This window comes from Camellia sinensis, chromosome 6 (assembly GCF_055761805.1).
Source record: "Camellia sinensis isolate YWXY chromosome 6, ASM5576180v1, whole genome shotgun sequence".
NCBI classification, from domain to species: domain Eukaryota; kingdom Viridiplantae; phylum Streptophyta; class Magnoliopsida; order Ericales; family Theaceae; genus Camellia; species Camellia sinensis.
This window is the reverse complement of record NC_138966.1, coordinates 60,537,377-60,554,840: the sequence shown is the minus strand read 5'-3', so window position 1 is coordinate 60,554,840 and position 17,464 is coordinate 60,537,377. Positions and strand designations below refer to the sequence as shown.

General features: G+C 38.9%; 1 protein-coding gene across 1 annotated transcript in view; it reads right to left on the bottom strand.

Moving 5' to 3' along the window:
* Window positions 1-3,148: 3,148 nt before the first annotated feature.
* Window positions 3,149-17,464, bottom strand: part of LOC114256811 (serpin-ZX-like) — a 105,549-nt gene continuing 91,233 nt past the window's right edge. The window contains exon 2 of the mRNA XM_082873843.1: window positions 3,149-4,208. Within this exon, the coding sequence (XP_082729969.1) occupies window positions 3,429-4,208 (780 nt within the window). The 3' untranslated portion in view covers window positions 3,149-3,428. The remainder of the gene's footprint in view (window positions 4,209-17,464) is intronic.

The window sequence follows — 17,464 nt, the reverse complement described above, 5'->3', positions numbered from 1 at the left end:
ATCACAAAACAACCCAAATACTCATTAGAATGTGAACATGGATTGAATTATGAGAATTAAACTTGTTTGGATGATGAGAAAAATGGTGAGAAAATGATGCAAAATGAAAGAAAATAAAGGAAAATAGGAGAATCATGAAAACAAGCTATAGGGTAGGACTAGAACTCTCTATACAAGGCCAAATCTAATCTAAATTACCTAAGAAAATCAGAAAATAAAGTGTTTGGGAGGTTAGAAAATGAGAGAGAAAGTGCAAGAAAAACTAGAATTCAATTAATCCAATCAATCCTATGGAGGGGTGGCTAATCTCCTCCATTGTTCACAAGGCCCAATCACATATTAAATTACTAAATTCAGAATTTCAGAGTGATTGGCAAGAGAGAAATAGAAAAATAAAGTGTAAAGAAAGTTGAAGAACTCACTTCAACTAATGAAAAAAGGGTCCTTGATTAGCAAACCATCTTCCAAGCACCCTCAATCTTCTACGTTTAGCCTTGAATTCCTAGCAAAAAATAACTTCAAAATTCAAGCTCCAATGGTGTATCTATAGGTGTAAGTATAGAGAGAGAAAATTTGAAGGTCCCAAAAGGCTTTGAGATCAAAGAAGAGTGTCTTTGTGCCTTAGTAAACCTCTTTTCCTTTTCAACAAGTGAAAGAGTGGTGAATTTATAGACTGAAGGTTACTTGGTCTGTAATTCACGCAAAAATTGCGGAGGTGGCAACCTCACATGCATGGAGGGACCATCTCCCAGAAACTGCTCTGTCTCTCGACAAATTTGTACGGCCAACCAAAATATGTCCGACCATCTCTTTCATGGCCAATCAGGCATAAAACTTGTACAGCTGGACTAAATTTTGTGTGGCTAAAGCAAATTGTAGAGAAAATGAGGTTTTCCGAGAGGATTCTCCTCTTATCCATTCATTCCCACTTTGTCTTTGATTGATTTAAACAAAAATCACAACATTTTGATTAAAAAGATGAGCTCGAACATCATGGAAATGATCAGATTTGTGCACGACAAAAATCATTTCTGAAACAAGTTTTTTAAAGGTCTAAAAAAATTCGGCCAAAATGGGTGAAAAAAGGTTGAGCTTGCTGCTGGAGAAATCGAAAGTAACAAACGTTCCATATTTTCATCATCGAGTGCTTAGAAAAAGGCGCCCAAGTCTTAAGGCCGTCAAAAGGGGGTGTCTATAGCGGTATCCTTTTCGGTTTCTTCAGGATCTTTTCATTTTTCAAGCCTTTGGAAATGCCTATGAACTTCCTCTGTTTCGGAAATGGACAAGGAAAAATCAAACTAATCTAACACTGCCAATGCAACCGGGATATACATAAACCCTAGGAAGCTTTTCCCTTATCTTTGGCTTCATTCCAATTAAATTGGAAAGCATTCATCTGTGAATTTGAGTGATCGAGAGATATCTTTCAACCACTCAAACTCAGAAATCAAGGCATCGAACAGACTTCGCCATTACGATCAACACGCCAAATTTTGTAAAAAGATAGTATCCTCTTTATTTTTGGCAATCAATTTTGGCCCACTTAGAAAACACAAAATAGCTTCTAGAAAGCATTTAGTTGCATCATGTGGCTGGGCTTTTGCCTACGAATACCGGCCTCCTTCCCTTAGTTTTAAGGAATTTTGGACCAGAATTGGACCATTGCCAAGTTGAAAAAGCTATCCCTTGACTTCTCTAAAGCCTTGCTCACATTCGAACCCGAGTCCCAAGTCTTCAAATCAAACCGTTACTCTGCCAGCGCCTCCGGACTTGAGTTACGATCCTTCAAATCTAGCCATTACTCTGCTCATTTGGCTCCAGACCTGAGTCCTAAGCCTTCAAATCTAGTTGTTACGGACTGGAGTCCCTAGATTTCAAATGCAGTTGTTACTCAGTCAATTCGCCTTCAGACTTGAGTCTTGAGCCTTACAAACAAAGTTGTTACTCGGCCCAAATTCCAGGACCCCTACTCCAAGTTCTCATTTCCAAGCCGAAGTATTACCACAATCACAACAGGTAAGATTGCTTTTCATCCCTAAGCATATATATCAACATTCACTTCTTCATCTTATTTCTCTCTTTTCCCTCTCCTTTTTCTTGAAATTCTACATTACATCTTCCTGAATTGGGAAGTGTGGCTAACATGTGGGGTGGCCATTAAGCCCGAGACTCCTAAAAATGCAATTTGTATAACTATTTTATGAAAGCAAAGGTTTACATAACCTTTATTTGGTGTTTCATGTTACTCGTCGGTGCCTTCGCCAGGAGTATAACAAAGGTTGAGCCTTCGCCAGGAGTGATATGTATTCTCTAATAAGGATTGAGTTACTTTGCCCAAAATTCACTGTTTTTATTTTAGATTGTATGTTTTGCCACCAAATATATTTTCTTTTGAAAAGTAAACAACTTCTGATAATGTTTGGTTGACTATTAAAAGTAAATTTAAATGTTACCGAGCATCATGTACACTCTTGGGCTCCGTTTGTTTAGGGTTATAGGGAGGTGATTGAGATTACTAATCCCTTGGTATTATTAATGTGGTGTTTGTTTTGAGAGATGGGGAGGGGACTATTAATCCCTTGCTATTAGTATAGTCCCCTTGGAAGGGGGATTGATAATGAGTAAATAGAGATGGTATTAGAAAAATAGTGAGGGGATTATAAATTTTTTTATTTTTTTTATTTTTTATATATTGGGAATTTTTTTAAAATATTAATGTTTAATTTTTTATATTTTTTTATTTGTTTTATTATTTTATATAAAAATAATTTAACAATTCCTCACTAACAATCCCCTCACTATGAATCCCCTCTATTCTATATCTGAAAACAAACAGGGCCTTGAGGGCATTCATGTCGCCATATAACGCGTATATGCAATAACATAAAAGGGATTCTTTCCAAAAAAAATCATGTTCCTTACCCGTTACCATGTGTGGAAAACATACTTGTCAACACTTGACGCTAGAGCTATGCAAAAACCCGAATTAGCCGCTTAAACTGATCAATCTAACAGGAAATTCAACAATTGGACAGTTTTGATATCAACACTTGGTAGTTGCTACATTGGAACCATGAGGAGGCTGTACAAGATGCATTCTATGTTGATTTTAATACTAGATCCATCAGGTATTATGACAGAGGAATGCATTATCAATGATGAAACACATTTAAAAAATAAATAAAATAAAAAGAGTGCCATAACTGGTAAAACATAGAATGCAATACATCAAACAGATAAAAATACAGTTTACTGTCGATCACTGACCAAAAATTGAAAGACCAGAGAGATGTTGGCCAACCCTGCTCTACCTGGTGGGTCTTTAACATAAGCAAAATACAAACATCAAGCAGATATTTAAGTCACTAGACTCGTGTACATTAGGCTTCATCTCCATACACTTTTTTTCTCCACTGCAGCAGGTTCAATCAACCCGCAAGGGGATTAAGCACATGGCCAATGAAAAGCACCACACTGGTCATGTCTTCTCTAATTACGAACAGAAATGGATGGTCAGCTACAAAATCTATTTTATCCATTGACATCAATGCCCTCTGCTGTATCACAGCTGCAGAAGCAGCTGCAGCTTCTGTGCCTTCTTCATTAACTTCAATGAAGGATTTGTGAAAAATGCTTGAAACATATAGGTTATGACCAACAGGGGAGTCCACCATCTCGGTAAGCCCTCCGCCAGAGAAAGGCAAGACCAATCCCAATCCCTTTAGAACTTTTGAAGCTACAAACCCAAAAGAAATCTTGAATTTTGGGATCTGAAAATCTCCCACTTCTACTTCTTGGTATAGGAGGTGGTGATCTAAGAACCCAGATTCAGAACTAACTTTCTCCATTAAAGCTGGCAATCCATCTTTTGCATCTGGGAGAAAGAAGTACATAGTAAAACGGCGCTTATCTTCACCTTGTTTGTAAGGAATTCCCAAGACTTTGAAACTGTCAAATGCACTAACAAGTTGCTTCTTCTTACTGGTCATGAAGGGCACTTGAACTGACGTCCCATTAAGGAGGTAGAAATCATGATCTTTTGTTTTTGATGCCTCAAATTTTTCATTCCATGCTCCCTTAAAATAAAGCGCATTTGTAAAGATGAGCCTGGTTGAACTGCCAACTGAACCAGATGGAAGAACTTCTTTGATAAGGCCATTGGTCTCCTTTTCAGCCCATGAATTCACTATATTGGTGACCTCAACTGCCTTCACCATGACCAACAACAAAAATAATGATAATAGCACATCTATTATCAAAACAGTCAACATGAAGCCAATAAGCATAATTAATTTATGGGTTAATTACACTTTTCACCCCTGTAGGTCGACTCAAATTTCACTTTACTCATTATAGTTTCAATTTGAACAATTTGATTCCTAAACTTTAAGTCTAGTTTCAATTTAGTCCTTGCATCTAATTTGAAAGTTAAAATTAATAGTTTTAGGACACTCGTCCACTTTAAGTTTAATTTTAATTTGGTCCTTCTATCTAAATTGAAAGTTAGGATTAACAATTTTGAGGTACTCGTCAATTTTTTAAGGTATAAACATAGAAAATTAACAAAAATTTAAAAGGAAAGACAAAATTGAAACTAGACTTAAAATATGGGGATCAAATTGTTCTAATTAAAACTATAGGAGACTAAAGTGAAATTTGAATCAAACTATAGGGGTGAAAAGTGTAATTAATCCTTAATTTACATAGTGCTGGTTTATATATAATTAGTCCAACAGCCAGGGACCGTGGAGATATAGTGATGTCTCTCCATTACAACTTTCATCCATCCATGGATAAAACAATTGACCGGATCATTCTTCTTCCAAATATAACTTTCAAAAAAATGGGCGATTGAAAGCATTTCAAATAGAGAAAATTTCATTTTGTCCCTAAATTATCACTTAAAAATCAATTCACCCCCTCTGGCTTCAATTATATCAATTTTACCCCGTCATTAGTTGCCATTTTAAAATTAGACAGAATTTGCTGACGTGACACAAAACATTATTTGAAATTTCATTTCACCTCCCAAACTATCCCTTGAAAATCAATTAGAACCCAGAATATAAAAAAAATTAAATTTAAATATTTGATTAATACATTTTATATAAAAAAAATGAGAAAAATAAATTTTAAATAGTATACGTTACGAAAAAAATAATTGAAAAATATAAAAAGCCTCATTTAGAGTTGTCTCTTTTAGTCTCAAATTACCATGAGGTGATCTTGGAGAAACTAATTGAGCTCAAAATTCATTAGCTACTCTATTTGTGTGTGTACATGCGCGCACACGTGCGTAGCTAGCTTATTCCCTAGATTAATTTCAATAGGATTGATCGACCACACTTATTATGAGAGAAACATCTTCTTCTGAAATTTGGGAAACTATATTGAAGGATGAAAATGAATATGTTGAGATCTCCGCCTACAAAATTGAGATTAGTACTTATTCGATTGTATCATCAATTAAATGACACTTCAACGCAAAAGTTAGCAATTACTCTCTATTATTGTGTTTGGTTGAGGGATTTGAGGAGGAATTTAGAAAGAGAAATGGAAAAGGTAGGTGAAATGTGAAAAAAATATGCCTACATTTCACATAGTTTCACACACCTTTTCCCTTTCCCTTTTCAAATCCCTCCCCAAATCCCCCAACCAAACACAGTGTAAAGAGTATTCAACATCACCAATACTCAAACCTTTCTTATTTAAAATTTATTTTTCTCACTTTTTAGATGAAAAATTATTATTAAATATTCAAATTTAAATTATTATTTTTTATATTTAGAAGTCTAATTGATTTTTGAGCGATAGTTTGGGAGGGTAAAATGATGTTTTAAATGAAGTTTGGTGCCATGCTAGCAAGTTCCGTCTAATTATAGACGGACAGTTGACGACATTGTGAAATTGATCAAAAATCGAATAGTTTGGGTGTCAAATTGATACAATTGAAAGGATAGGGGTTGAATTGATTTTTGAGTGATAGTTTGGGGAGCAAAATAAAATTTCCTCTTTCAAATATCTTGATGTTTGTAGGGTTAACATTGATAACCAGGAGAATCCAGAATCTTATCCTTAAAGTTAAGTGAAAACTAGTAGATAAACTTTTAGGTAATGAACATAATGCTTCAAAGACCAACAGAACAACAAACTGAGATAAGATTTTATAAAAATCATGCACAGTATCGACAACATTATTATCAAAATGACAAAATTGAACTAGCATAGGTTAATTACAATAACAAACAAAAAGGCCTTTCAAATAGAGGCATAAGCTAACATAAAATTGTATTTCACTTACAACTAGAGGTTATCTTTACAAGACTGATCGCTCAGGATAAATCATAACTATAGTAAACCCCAGAGTTTTAAAACACTTCCCTGCGGCTCACCTCAATGCTCGCCTCGCCTTGAGACTAAGGTAAAATGCATCAAGGTTTTGATTTTTAGACATTACTCCCCAAAGGCTTGCGCATCACAGTTTGAGGCATGCGCCTTAGGCGCGCTTTGTACGTTTTTTGTGCATAAGCATGGATTGGTTTCTTTTTCGTTTTTCTCGTTTTTACTGTTTGGTGTGGATTACTGCTTTGATCTTTAGTCATTGTATGAGGACTTCTTGTCCTCTCATTTTCACCAGTTTGTTATTAATCAAATTCTGTTGATGCTTGCTCAAAAATAAAAAAAATAACACATTTTTTCTTTTTTAATTTTTTAAATCCACTGAACACTCGTTCACTCCCTAATTAACAAACATTTAACACATAAAATTAAGTCCACTTTTACCACTTTTGTCAATTAACACACAATTTAAAAGACAATTTTAGCTATCCCATTGGAGACACTCTGATAAATGATGATATTCTAGAATGCATTATTCTCGGGCCTTTCCTGCATCAATAATTGGGGGAAAATGCCATCTATCATGAATTTTTGCTCCAAAAATTACCTAAAATGTGAGTTTTTTGCCCAGGGCCCAGAAACAAACACTTATACAAACAATCAAAGGCAACGAGATTTACGTGGTTTGGCAATGCACCTACGTCCACTGGTAGAAAAAGAAAAAAGTTCACTACGAATAAACTCAATACAGAGATTACACACAAGAGGAGCTCACTTAGCTTACTCAACTCACATCATTCTCTGATCACTCTCACACCTTTTGCTTCTACTGCACCTCAGTTGCTCTCAAAAGCCATCACATATTCTCCCTATTTATACAAGAAATGAGAGAGCCAAAATCAAGTTCGGCCACCGATAGGAGACTCCAACATTTACACCAGCCACCCTATGACAATCTAACTCATCTTAAATAGATTTACAAAATCTGTAGCTCACTTTCATCTTCTTCATTTGTAGCCAATCTTGACTTCCATGCTACCATTCAGATGGAGAAGCTGAGCCAACAATTTGATAAATTTAGAGAATACCAAGATGAGGGAATGATTAGGATATCATCCCCTACTTATATTAATGAAGATCAATAATTACAAGGGAGCCCTAAGGCATAAAATAATTACAAAATAATAACCCGAAGAATAATATATTATTCTAACACTCCCCCTCAAGCTGGTGCAAAGATATCTTTCATGCCCAGCTTGCCTAAGATGCCATGAAAGGGCTTACTCCCAACTCCCTTGGTGAGGATGTCAGCAAGTTGTTCACCTGACTGCATAAAGGGAGTACATATTGTGTCACTAGTAAGTTTCTCCTTAATGAAGTGGCGATCAATCTCAACATGCTTTGTTCTGTCATATTGAACCAGATTGTGAGGAATGTTGATAGTGGCCTTATTGTCACAATATAACCACATGGAATCCATCTGATCAATGCCTAAATCACTCAACAATTACTTGATCCATAAGAGCTCACACCCTTTGTGCTACAGCTCTAAACTCAGCTTCTGCACTTGATTTGGCAACCACATTCTGTTTCTTACTCTTCGAAGTAACTAGGTTGCCTCCAACAAAGGTGCAATACCCTGAAGTCGATCTCCTATCAGTTACTGATCCAGAACAAGTAGCATCTGTATAGGCTTCCATACGAAGATGATTATACTTTGAAAAATAGAGACCCTTACCAGGAGCAGACTTCAAGTACCTCAAAATTCTCATGACAGCCTTGAAGTGAATTTGACGATGAACATGTATAAACTGGCTAACCATACTGACAGCAACAGCAATATCAGGACGGGAGTGAGATAGGTAAATGTGCTTACCCACTAATCGCTGATAGCTCCCCCAATCAACAGTTGCTCCTCCTTCATCATCCTCTAGTTTCTTATTGGGTTCCAGTGGAGTGTCACAGGCCTTGCAGCCAAGCATCCCAGTTTCGTTCAACAGGTTAAGCACATACTTCCCCTGTGAGATAAATATCCCATCCTTGGAGTGAGCAACTTCAATTCCTAGAAAATACTTTAAGCTCTCCAAGTCTTTGATTTCAAACTTATTGGCTAAATATTTCTTCAACAAAGGTATTTTCTCACTATCATTGCCTGTAAGAACTATGTCATCTACATAAACAATGAGTGCAGTAGTCTGACCATGTGAGGAATGTTTCACAAACAAGGTGTGATCTTCTTGACTTTGTTTGAAGCCATATTTAAGCATAGCTTGAGTGAATCTCTCAAACCAAGCCCTTAGAGACTGTTTGAGACCATATAATGACTTCCGAAGCCTGCATACTTTGCTTTCTGTCTGATGATCCTCATAATCAGGAGGAATGTCCGTATATACCTCTTCTTCGAGGTCACCATGGAGAAAGGCATTCTTTACATCAAACTGATGAGGTGGCCAGTCTAGATTAGCTGCTAGAGAGAGAAGTACTTTGACCGAATTCATCTTAGTCATTGGTGCAAAGGTCTCCTGATAGTCAATGCCATATGTCAAAGTGAACCCTTTTGCCACAAGTCTAGCCTTGTAACACTCAATAGACCCATCCGCTTTGTGTTTCACAGTATACACTCTTTTACATCCCACAAGTCATTTGCTCTTAAGTAACCCAGTCAATTCCCAATTGTCATTCTTCCTAAGTGTTTTTATTTCCTCAATCATGGCAAGTTTGCACTCAGAGGTAGCAAGAGCATCCTGAAAATGGTTAGGAATGCTAACAGAGGAAATATTTGACACAAACGCTCTATATGAGGATGATAAATGAGAGTAGGACACAAAATTTGAGATAGGATATTGAGTACAAGATCTCATACCCTTTCGCTTGGCAATAGGAACATTAAGATCAATTGATTCAAGTGATTCAAAGTTACCTGAACTCTCATTAGAAGCAGAAGATGGCAGTGGAGGAGCAGAAATGGTCTCTTGTATCCAGTTAACTTTCTGTCTGTCTTTGTTCTTGATATAAACTTGCCCTTCCTTATCCTTGGTGACATTGGGTTCTGTAGTCCCAATAGGAGGTGGTGGTGCAAGAACAACTGATTCCACCATAAGAATCACAGGAATCACTTCACACCAAGGCTTCACAAGAATTATTTCACACCAAGGCTCCCCCTGAAGGAAGGATTGTGACACCGGAGAGGACAAGAAATAGGATTGGGACTCAAAGAATGTGACATCTATGGACACAAACCACTTACGAGAAGGAGGGTGGTAACACTTATACCCCTTTTGAGTAGGAGAGTACCTAAGGAAAATACAGTGGAGGGAGCAAGGGTCCAACTTACCACGAGTAGGAGAGTGATTGTGGACAAAACAGACACAGCCAAATATTTTTGAAGGAATAAAAAACAAGGACTCGGAATCTAGGAGGACTTGAAGAGGAGCTTGTTTTTGCAAGACCTGGGTAGGAAGACGATTAATAAGATGGGCAGCGATGAGAACAGCGTCGCCCTAGTAAGACCGAGGCGCACACATAGAAAAATACATGCATTGAACCATGTCGAGAAGATGACGATTCTTGCGTTCTGCCACCCTATTTTGTTGAGGGGTATTAGTACAAGAGGTCTGGTGGATAATGCCATGAGCAGAAAAATATTACCCTAACCCAAAATCTATGTATCCCCTCCTAATTATCAGAACGAAAGATTTTGACAGTGGCCCCAAACTAAGTACAAATCATCTTATGAAAATTGCGGAACACAGAGAAAACGTTACTCTTGTTTTTCATGAGATACACCCAAGTAGTACGAGAAAAATCATCAATAAATGTAACAAACTATCGATGACCTTTCACAAACATAACACGAGATAAACCCCAGACATCAGAATTTATTAAGGAAAAATGAACTAAACTTTTATTAAAACTGGGAGCAAAAGAAGCTCTGTGTTGTTTTCCAAGTTGAAAAGACTCACAAAGAAACTCAGACACATTATTGTTTGCAAAACCAGATGGAAATAAATGGTTAAGTAAATAAAATGAAGGATGCCTAAGACGCCGATGCCACAGCCATAAATCATCTCGGGTAGTAGGACTTGTGGTGGAAAAATAAGCAAGCTTGTCCAGTTAATCCAAAAAGTAGAGACCATTTTCTGCACTACCACTGCCAATCGTCCTTCTCGTGACAAGGTCCTGAAAAAGACAATGATTAGGAAAAAACATCACACTATAGTTCAAATCCTGTGTAATACGACTCAAGGATAATAGATTAACAGAAAAATTGGGAACATGGAGAACAGAAGATAGAGGCATAGCAAGAGTGACATGACTAAACCTTCCCAGAAATGAAAGAAACAGTACCATCTGCAATCCTAACTTTGTCCTGACCTGAAGAGGGCTTACAGGCAGAGAAAAGATCAAAGAAGCCAGACATATGATCTGAGGCACCAGAATAAATAATCCAAGGCAAAGACTTATGAGACAAGAAAACATAAGAAGAAGAGTCTAAGTTACCTGAGCGGGCAAATGACGAGAAAGATGTACTGAGAGCAATAGAAGACCGGCGGTCCAACAAGTGACGTAGAACATCCTCAAGCTCAGGAGTAGTCTTGTTAGAGAGACCATCAGAAGGCTGGCCAACGAAAGCGGAAGTAGAATCAAGTGTATCAACGGTATTAGACTGATGAGCCTGTGGATGAGAACCCCGTCCTCTAGACTGGCCTAACCGACCTCCTCTAAAACCAGACTGATCACCTCGACTCCCGAATGGAGTCCCATGAAGCTTCCAACATGTCTCACGAGTATGCTGCGATTTTTTATAGTAATCACATAATACAGATTCCTTGGCGGCAGACGGAGGGATGGGAGTTAAGCTAAGGCCATCTCTAGGAGTAGACAGTAATACAGAGTAGTCAGTAGAGATAGGGGATATCATAGTAGACCGGCGACTCCCCTTATTTTGTACATAGGCAAATGCCTCCTAAAGTGAAGGAAGAGTGTCCATACTCAAAATCCAACTCTGAACCGGATCATACTAAACATTGAGCCCTGCCAGAAACTTGAAGACCCATTCTTGTGCAATGAACTTCCTGTACCCGACTGAATCAATAGTGTAAATAGGCTTATAGTCCTGCAGGTGATCAAGGCGTTTCCAGCTGTTGGTGAGGAAGTTGAAGTACTGAAGAACCGTCTGCTCCCCCTGAACAGAGCTCTCAATAGAGCGGCGTAAGTCAAATGCTTGGGAGAAATTCCCTTTGTGGGAATATGTAGCAGCCAAAGCATCCCAAACATCCTGGGCAGTCTCCATAGACAAGCAGCCCTCGCTAATGTCTAGTACCATCGAATGAATAAGCCAACCCATAATTAAAGAGTAGGTAATTTCCCATTGGTCATAACCCGGGTCAGTGGTGTTGGGTGCTTGTATCCTGCCATCAACATATCCCATCTTCCCTCTGTTCTTCAAAAACATAGTCAAACTCTGCGACCACGCTAGATAGTTCTGACCATTGAATGGAGATGTGGTGATTTTAATACTAGGGTTGGGGTTATCAGTCATAGTAGTAAGTATAATGGAACTCTCATTCTTAGGTGGCGACACACTGGTGGAATTTGCCATAGATACTGTACTACCGAACCCTCAACAAAACTAGTGCCAATCACAAGCTCAGAAGGTGGCGGTAGAAGGGAAAAACAAACACAACCACTATGACTAACGAATTAACAACTCATACTTCTTTATTATTATTATTATTATTATTATTATTCAGAGAAGCACTGTTCAACACTGGACCAGGTTAAACATCTATATATACAAAAGGACAAAACCAAACAAACAAACGAAACTAGAGAGAGAGACGAGAGAAAAAAATCCATCAGAGGTGTTGCATGAAGCCAATAGGGCTGTCGGTGGTAATCGACTAGGCCAGGAGGGCTGTCAATGGCAGTCGACTAGGCCAGGAGGCTATTGGAGATGCTGTTATGGATGAGAAGTCAAAGTCAATCATAGAGAGGACAATCGAGAAGAAGTTGCGAGAGACCTAGGTGAGTTTCGAACCCTAGGGGACCATTGTGGACGCGCCCTCGTGGGCTTATGCTACCACAGTTCGGACTCGATGTCACGGTTCTTAATCTGATCTTGCAATGTGCAATGCAAGACTGATAAATTACCAAAGAGACCAAATCCGGCAAATAGTTTTGGAAAACAGATTTTTAAGAAAGAAGTGCCAAACATGGACTGCTTTGCCAGATACAGAGTCGCCACCTACATATTTTATTTTGGGGGAATTTAGGAAACCCTGACTCGCGCCTAAGGCCACGTGTCCGTCATCACCAAAGTTGCCTCGGCTCAGGAACTTGGGTACGATTGGGGAATGTCAGCTATGAGCACCCCCGCTCGCCCGATCCGAAGATCGGCCTATACGAAGCATGATATTTTGTTTTGAAAATATATGTGTTCTTATTCCGGTTAATTAGCTAGAATTTACTATGTGATGCGCACAACACACAAGTATAGACTAGATCGCCTTATTTGGAACAAAGCATCGCATATCCGTTTTGTTTTGGAAAATGGTTTGAAGTTTGCTACTTGCAAGTAGGCTAAAACACAGGTTTCGACGAATTATTCCAATTCAAGCAACCCAACCTTCACCCACAGGCATTCAGGAAGTTATATCACATAAGCACATATCCTCATGGTCAGCATACTGTTATGTTAACACTCACACACATGCAAGATGCTAAAGCATAAACACTCACAGTGTACTCCGAGCCAAAACAAGAACATGTTAGTAATCAAATGTATGATCCAAATCCATGTTAAGATGGCTAATGCAACACATACGAAATGTAACTAAAATAGGCTCGACTACCCTAAGAATGACATATGAGATGCGACAATTCAATACATGTATTCAACTTGGAATTGAAATACAATGCAGTTAGCATGATGCGTCGAGCCCCATGCATGCAATACAGATGAATGATGCAAACATGCAAGCATAAGGATGCTAAATCAAATATGCCCTAAAACTAACCACCATAAGCGGTTAAATAAAAGGGAGAAAGAAGTGGGGGTTGGAAGACATGCATCACACACATGCACGCTTATTACACAATTGCACTCTCTCGAGGGAGGGACCGAAAGAATAATACAGATTAATTAACTAACAAGCTAATTAAATATTACACAATACTTAATTAATTAAATGAATTAATTAAGCTAAGAAAGCAGTAAAGAGGCCTCGAGAAGAGGGATGAATGCGTGTACGCTCGGCTCCGCTCGGAAATCCATCGTCATACTCATGCTGCCTCTGTTTACACTGATCTGTACTTTTGGAAACTTCACAAGTCCTAAGGAAGCTTCAGAATCACTCCTTAAGCATTGTGGGATGTCACTGACCAAGAGGTGAGGCCACCGGCCATGGGGAACTGGTTATCGACCATTTGTGGCAATCTCGGCTAACAATTAATGGTCGGCCAGCATTGAAGATGGTCGACCGACCATCTCTTCCTGCAGAATCCTGTTTTGCTGCAGCAGAGGATAGACAGAACATGGCAATTCATTTTCAAAGCAATGTTTGCACCACCACCCTCCTTATCATGTTTGAGACTCAAAGGAGTATGGTTCTCGACCCTCGGGCCATCAATCGCGCATTTCAATGCATGATGGCCCAAGGTGCCAAGTGTGCATTTTAATGTCAAATGAAATGCACACAAAACAAATGAGGGACCCCCAACCTCTATCATGGTTTATCAAGGGGCAATGAATGCATGCTTAAAGCTATGCAACCTAGACATGCAAGCAAGCTAATACAACATGAATACGCAAACAAACAATGTTGCACAAGGTAATTAGCATATAACAATATGCAAAGACAAGCATGCAAACAAGCATGTGACTTCATTCAATCATGTAACAACATGTGAGGCAAACATGTAACAACATGTTAAGCAACGTAAAACCAAAAGGATGCATGCCAAATGCACTACCACTTAAGCATGCAACAACATATTAATAGGCCAAGTATGCGACAACATGCAAGGAAAGCATGCGACAACATGCGGGAATGGTCTTACACCAAGATGGACAGCTCTCTAATAGGTCCAAAACAGTGGCCAAAATGCTAAGGGATAAGGGACCAAACCACATACAAACATGCATGCTAATGGCCCATCACTTTAAGCACAAAAGGGCAACCTTTAAGCACACTTAAAAGGAATGAAAAGCATGCAAATGTGACAACATTACGTGCTCTGAAATGAAGCTAGGAGTGATGCCAAATCACATAAACAAGTCAAGCATGGCATGCTCAAGACTGAAACCTAAGACTAGTCGAGGGACTTGAACCAAAGCTACACAAAACAAAGAGCATATGGCAAGTATGACCCAAAATAGTCCTAAATCATGCTAAAGTGAGCCTAAAACATGCAATGACCAAAGCCAAAACATGCTAAAACAAAGGGGCAAAAACATGAGGCATGCAAGGCCATCAAAGAGGTGTTACACTACACCTAATACAACCAAACATGGCATGATTTAAGCAACCCAAAACAGAGTTATGACATGTCAAAACGAGCCCAAAAACCCACTTAGATGGCATCCTAATGACCTAAGCATGATGGCATACACAATGACACATTCATGAGGCATAAAACACAAACTCTTTAAGACATTAAAGGAGTGATAAGTGCAAGTTTATAAGCATGAAATATGGACTAAAATAACATTCTAAGTGATGCCAAACCATTGAAATGATCCACATAAAGCATGCTAGAGGATTCAATACCCAAAGCTAACAAGCTAGATTGCATGGTGGCTATACAAAACAATGCAAGCATAACTGAAACAATGAAAAACAAAGCTTAAGCATGCTACAACAAGGCTAAAAGCTTCATGGAGTTGAGCCAAAATCATGCTAAAAACACATGTTACAACACGATGCATGTTAAGGCCAAATCATGGGATTACAAGACAAGTGTATGAAGCATACATGGCATGTCTAAACTAACTTAGAACAGAGGTGTCTCATGGAAAAAGAAATCCTAATACATGTTGAATTGAAGCTAAAACAAACTAAACACACATGCTACCACATAAGCTATTTATGCAAGCATTAAAGACAACAAGGAGAGGGGATGACCCTCTCTTTTTCAGGACCTCAAAACCACCTCTCCACCACTGAAAATCCTTTGGATTTCAGTGGTAGAGAGGTCATGCAAAGACCAAAACAATGGCCAAAAAGTATGGCCTAAAACAAGGCCTAATAAGGCCTAACAAGGCCTTGGAGGGGGGAGACAACCCCAAACCTCAAAGTGACCTTAAACAAAGTTCTAAAGCATGCAAAATTAGAACTTTTATCAGTTATAGTCGAAGCTTTAAACAATAAGCAAGATAGGCTAAAAGCTTGTGAAAAAAAAGGGTAACTAAAGTAAGGATGCTCACCCTTGTAGACCTTCTTTAGGAACAAAGCTCCAACACCTTTCTTTGGTCAAAACTAGTCCAAGAACCCTAACAACAACCTTCTAAGGCCTCAACAACCCAGGGATGGTGTAATGCTAGGTGCTCTAGTGCAAAAGTAAGACAAAACTCACCTTAGGTCACAAAACAAGACCAAACCAAGAAAAATAGATATAACACTATATATGTCCTCCTTAACCCTAATTTTTCTGTACCTTGGAGGAGGGAGGAGGGGCTCCCTCTTTATAGAGGCTCAAATTCTAAGGCTTCCAAGAGAAGCCAAGCAAGGAGCAAATCCCTCCATAGGTGTAATGTGGATGCCAGCTAAAATATCTGCCAAAAGCAGCTGGAAAGGGGTCGGCTGGAAAATATGGCCGATTGACCAACAAAAATGGCTGGCCGACCAAAATCATTGCTGATAGACCAAAATCTTTGGCCGGTAGCAAGAAAACAAGGCCGGTGAGATATGGGGATGGCTAACAAGCCATTCCCTGCCCTTAGAAGCAAAACACAAGTGTTTGGTGCACAACCAAGCACAAAACAAGCAAGTCGAGAGGTCTTGAGGCAAGGTGCGCGACCGAAACCTTAGAGAACTCAAGACGAACACGACCATGGATGATCACCGAGTGTTCAAATGGTGACGTCCAAGTCTTGAGGATGGTCAAAAATGGGGTGTCTACAGTTGCCCCTCTTTGACAGAACTCGAAAGTCATAACAATGACGGGAGTGAATGTCAAAGCCCAAAGATGACCCATTTTTGACAAGGCTGAAGACTTAGACAAAGCATACAAGCCAGCAAGATATGTGCCCATAGGCAGGGGCAAGATGCAAATAACATGCATGATACCGAACATAACTTATGATCATGCAAAGAGAGCTGTAACGAAGCAAATACATACAATAAATGCAACAGTTTAAGCAGGCGGATACAAATCTAACTACATTACATGCAGAAAGGATGTGAGAGAATTATTCAATTCTCGTTACGTCTCATGCGGAGAATACAATACTTGTGCGGTTCGTCTGGTCGTTCCAGCTTCAAATGAACCGTACATACAATATCGTGCCTATGCGGTTCGTCTGGTCGCGCCAGTTTCAAATGATCCGTACATACAATATCGTGCCTAAAAAAGAAAGAAAACTTAACAGGTACAATATTGTTAGAAACATGCATCGTAATGCAAGTGAGAAGTGCGTAACAACGCAAGTGAAGTGTGCATAACAATGCAAGTAACGTGCGAGACAACGTAGGTTGGAGGATGCAAGACAATGCAACCTAAGGATGACGCATAACAATGCGGAATGGATGCAAAACAATGCAACCTAAGTGCGACGCATGACAATGCGGAAGGGAGTATGACAATACGAGGAGGGCATGCGTGACAACGCAAGTCGAGTAGGACGCATAACAATGCTATGAAGGCACAAACACATGTAAGTAAAGCATATGTGACAACGTATACAATGTGTAAAGATGAGGCAAAGTATACACATGTAAGTAAAGCACACGCGGAAACGCATGCAATGTGTAAAGCAAAGAATAAAATGTACACATGTAAGTAAAGCACATGCGACAACATGTACAATGTATAAGGCAATTGTGAAGATAAGCATGAACACATGTAAGTAAAGCATGCGTGCTAACGCAAGCAATGTGTAAAGCAAGGAATAAAATGTACACAT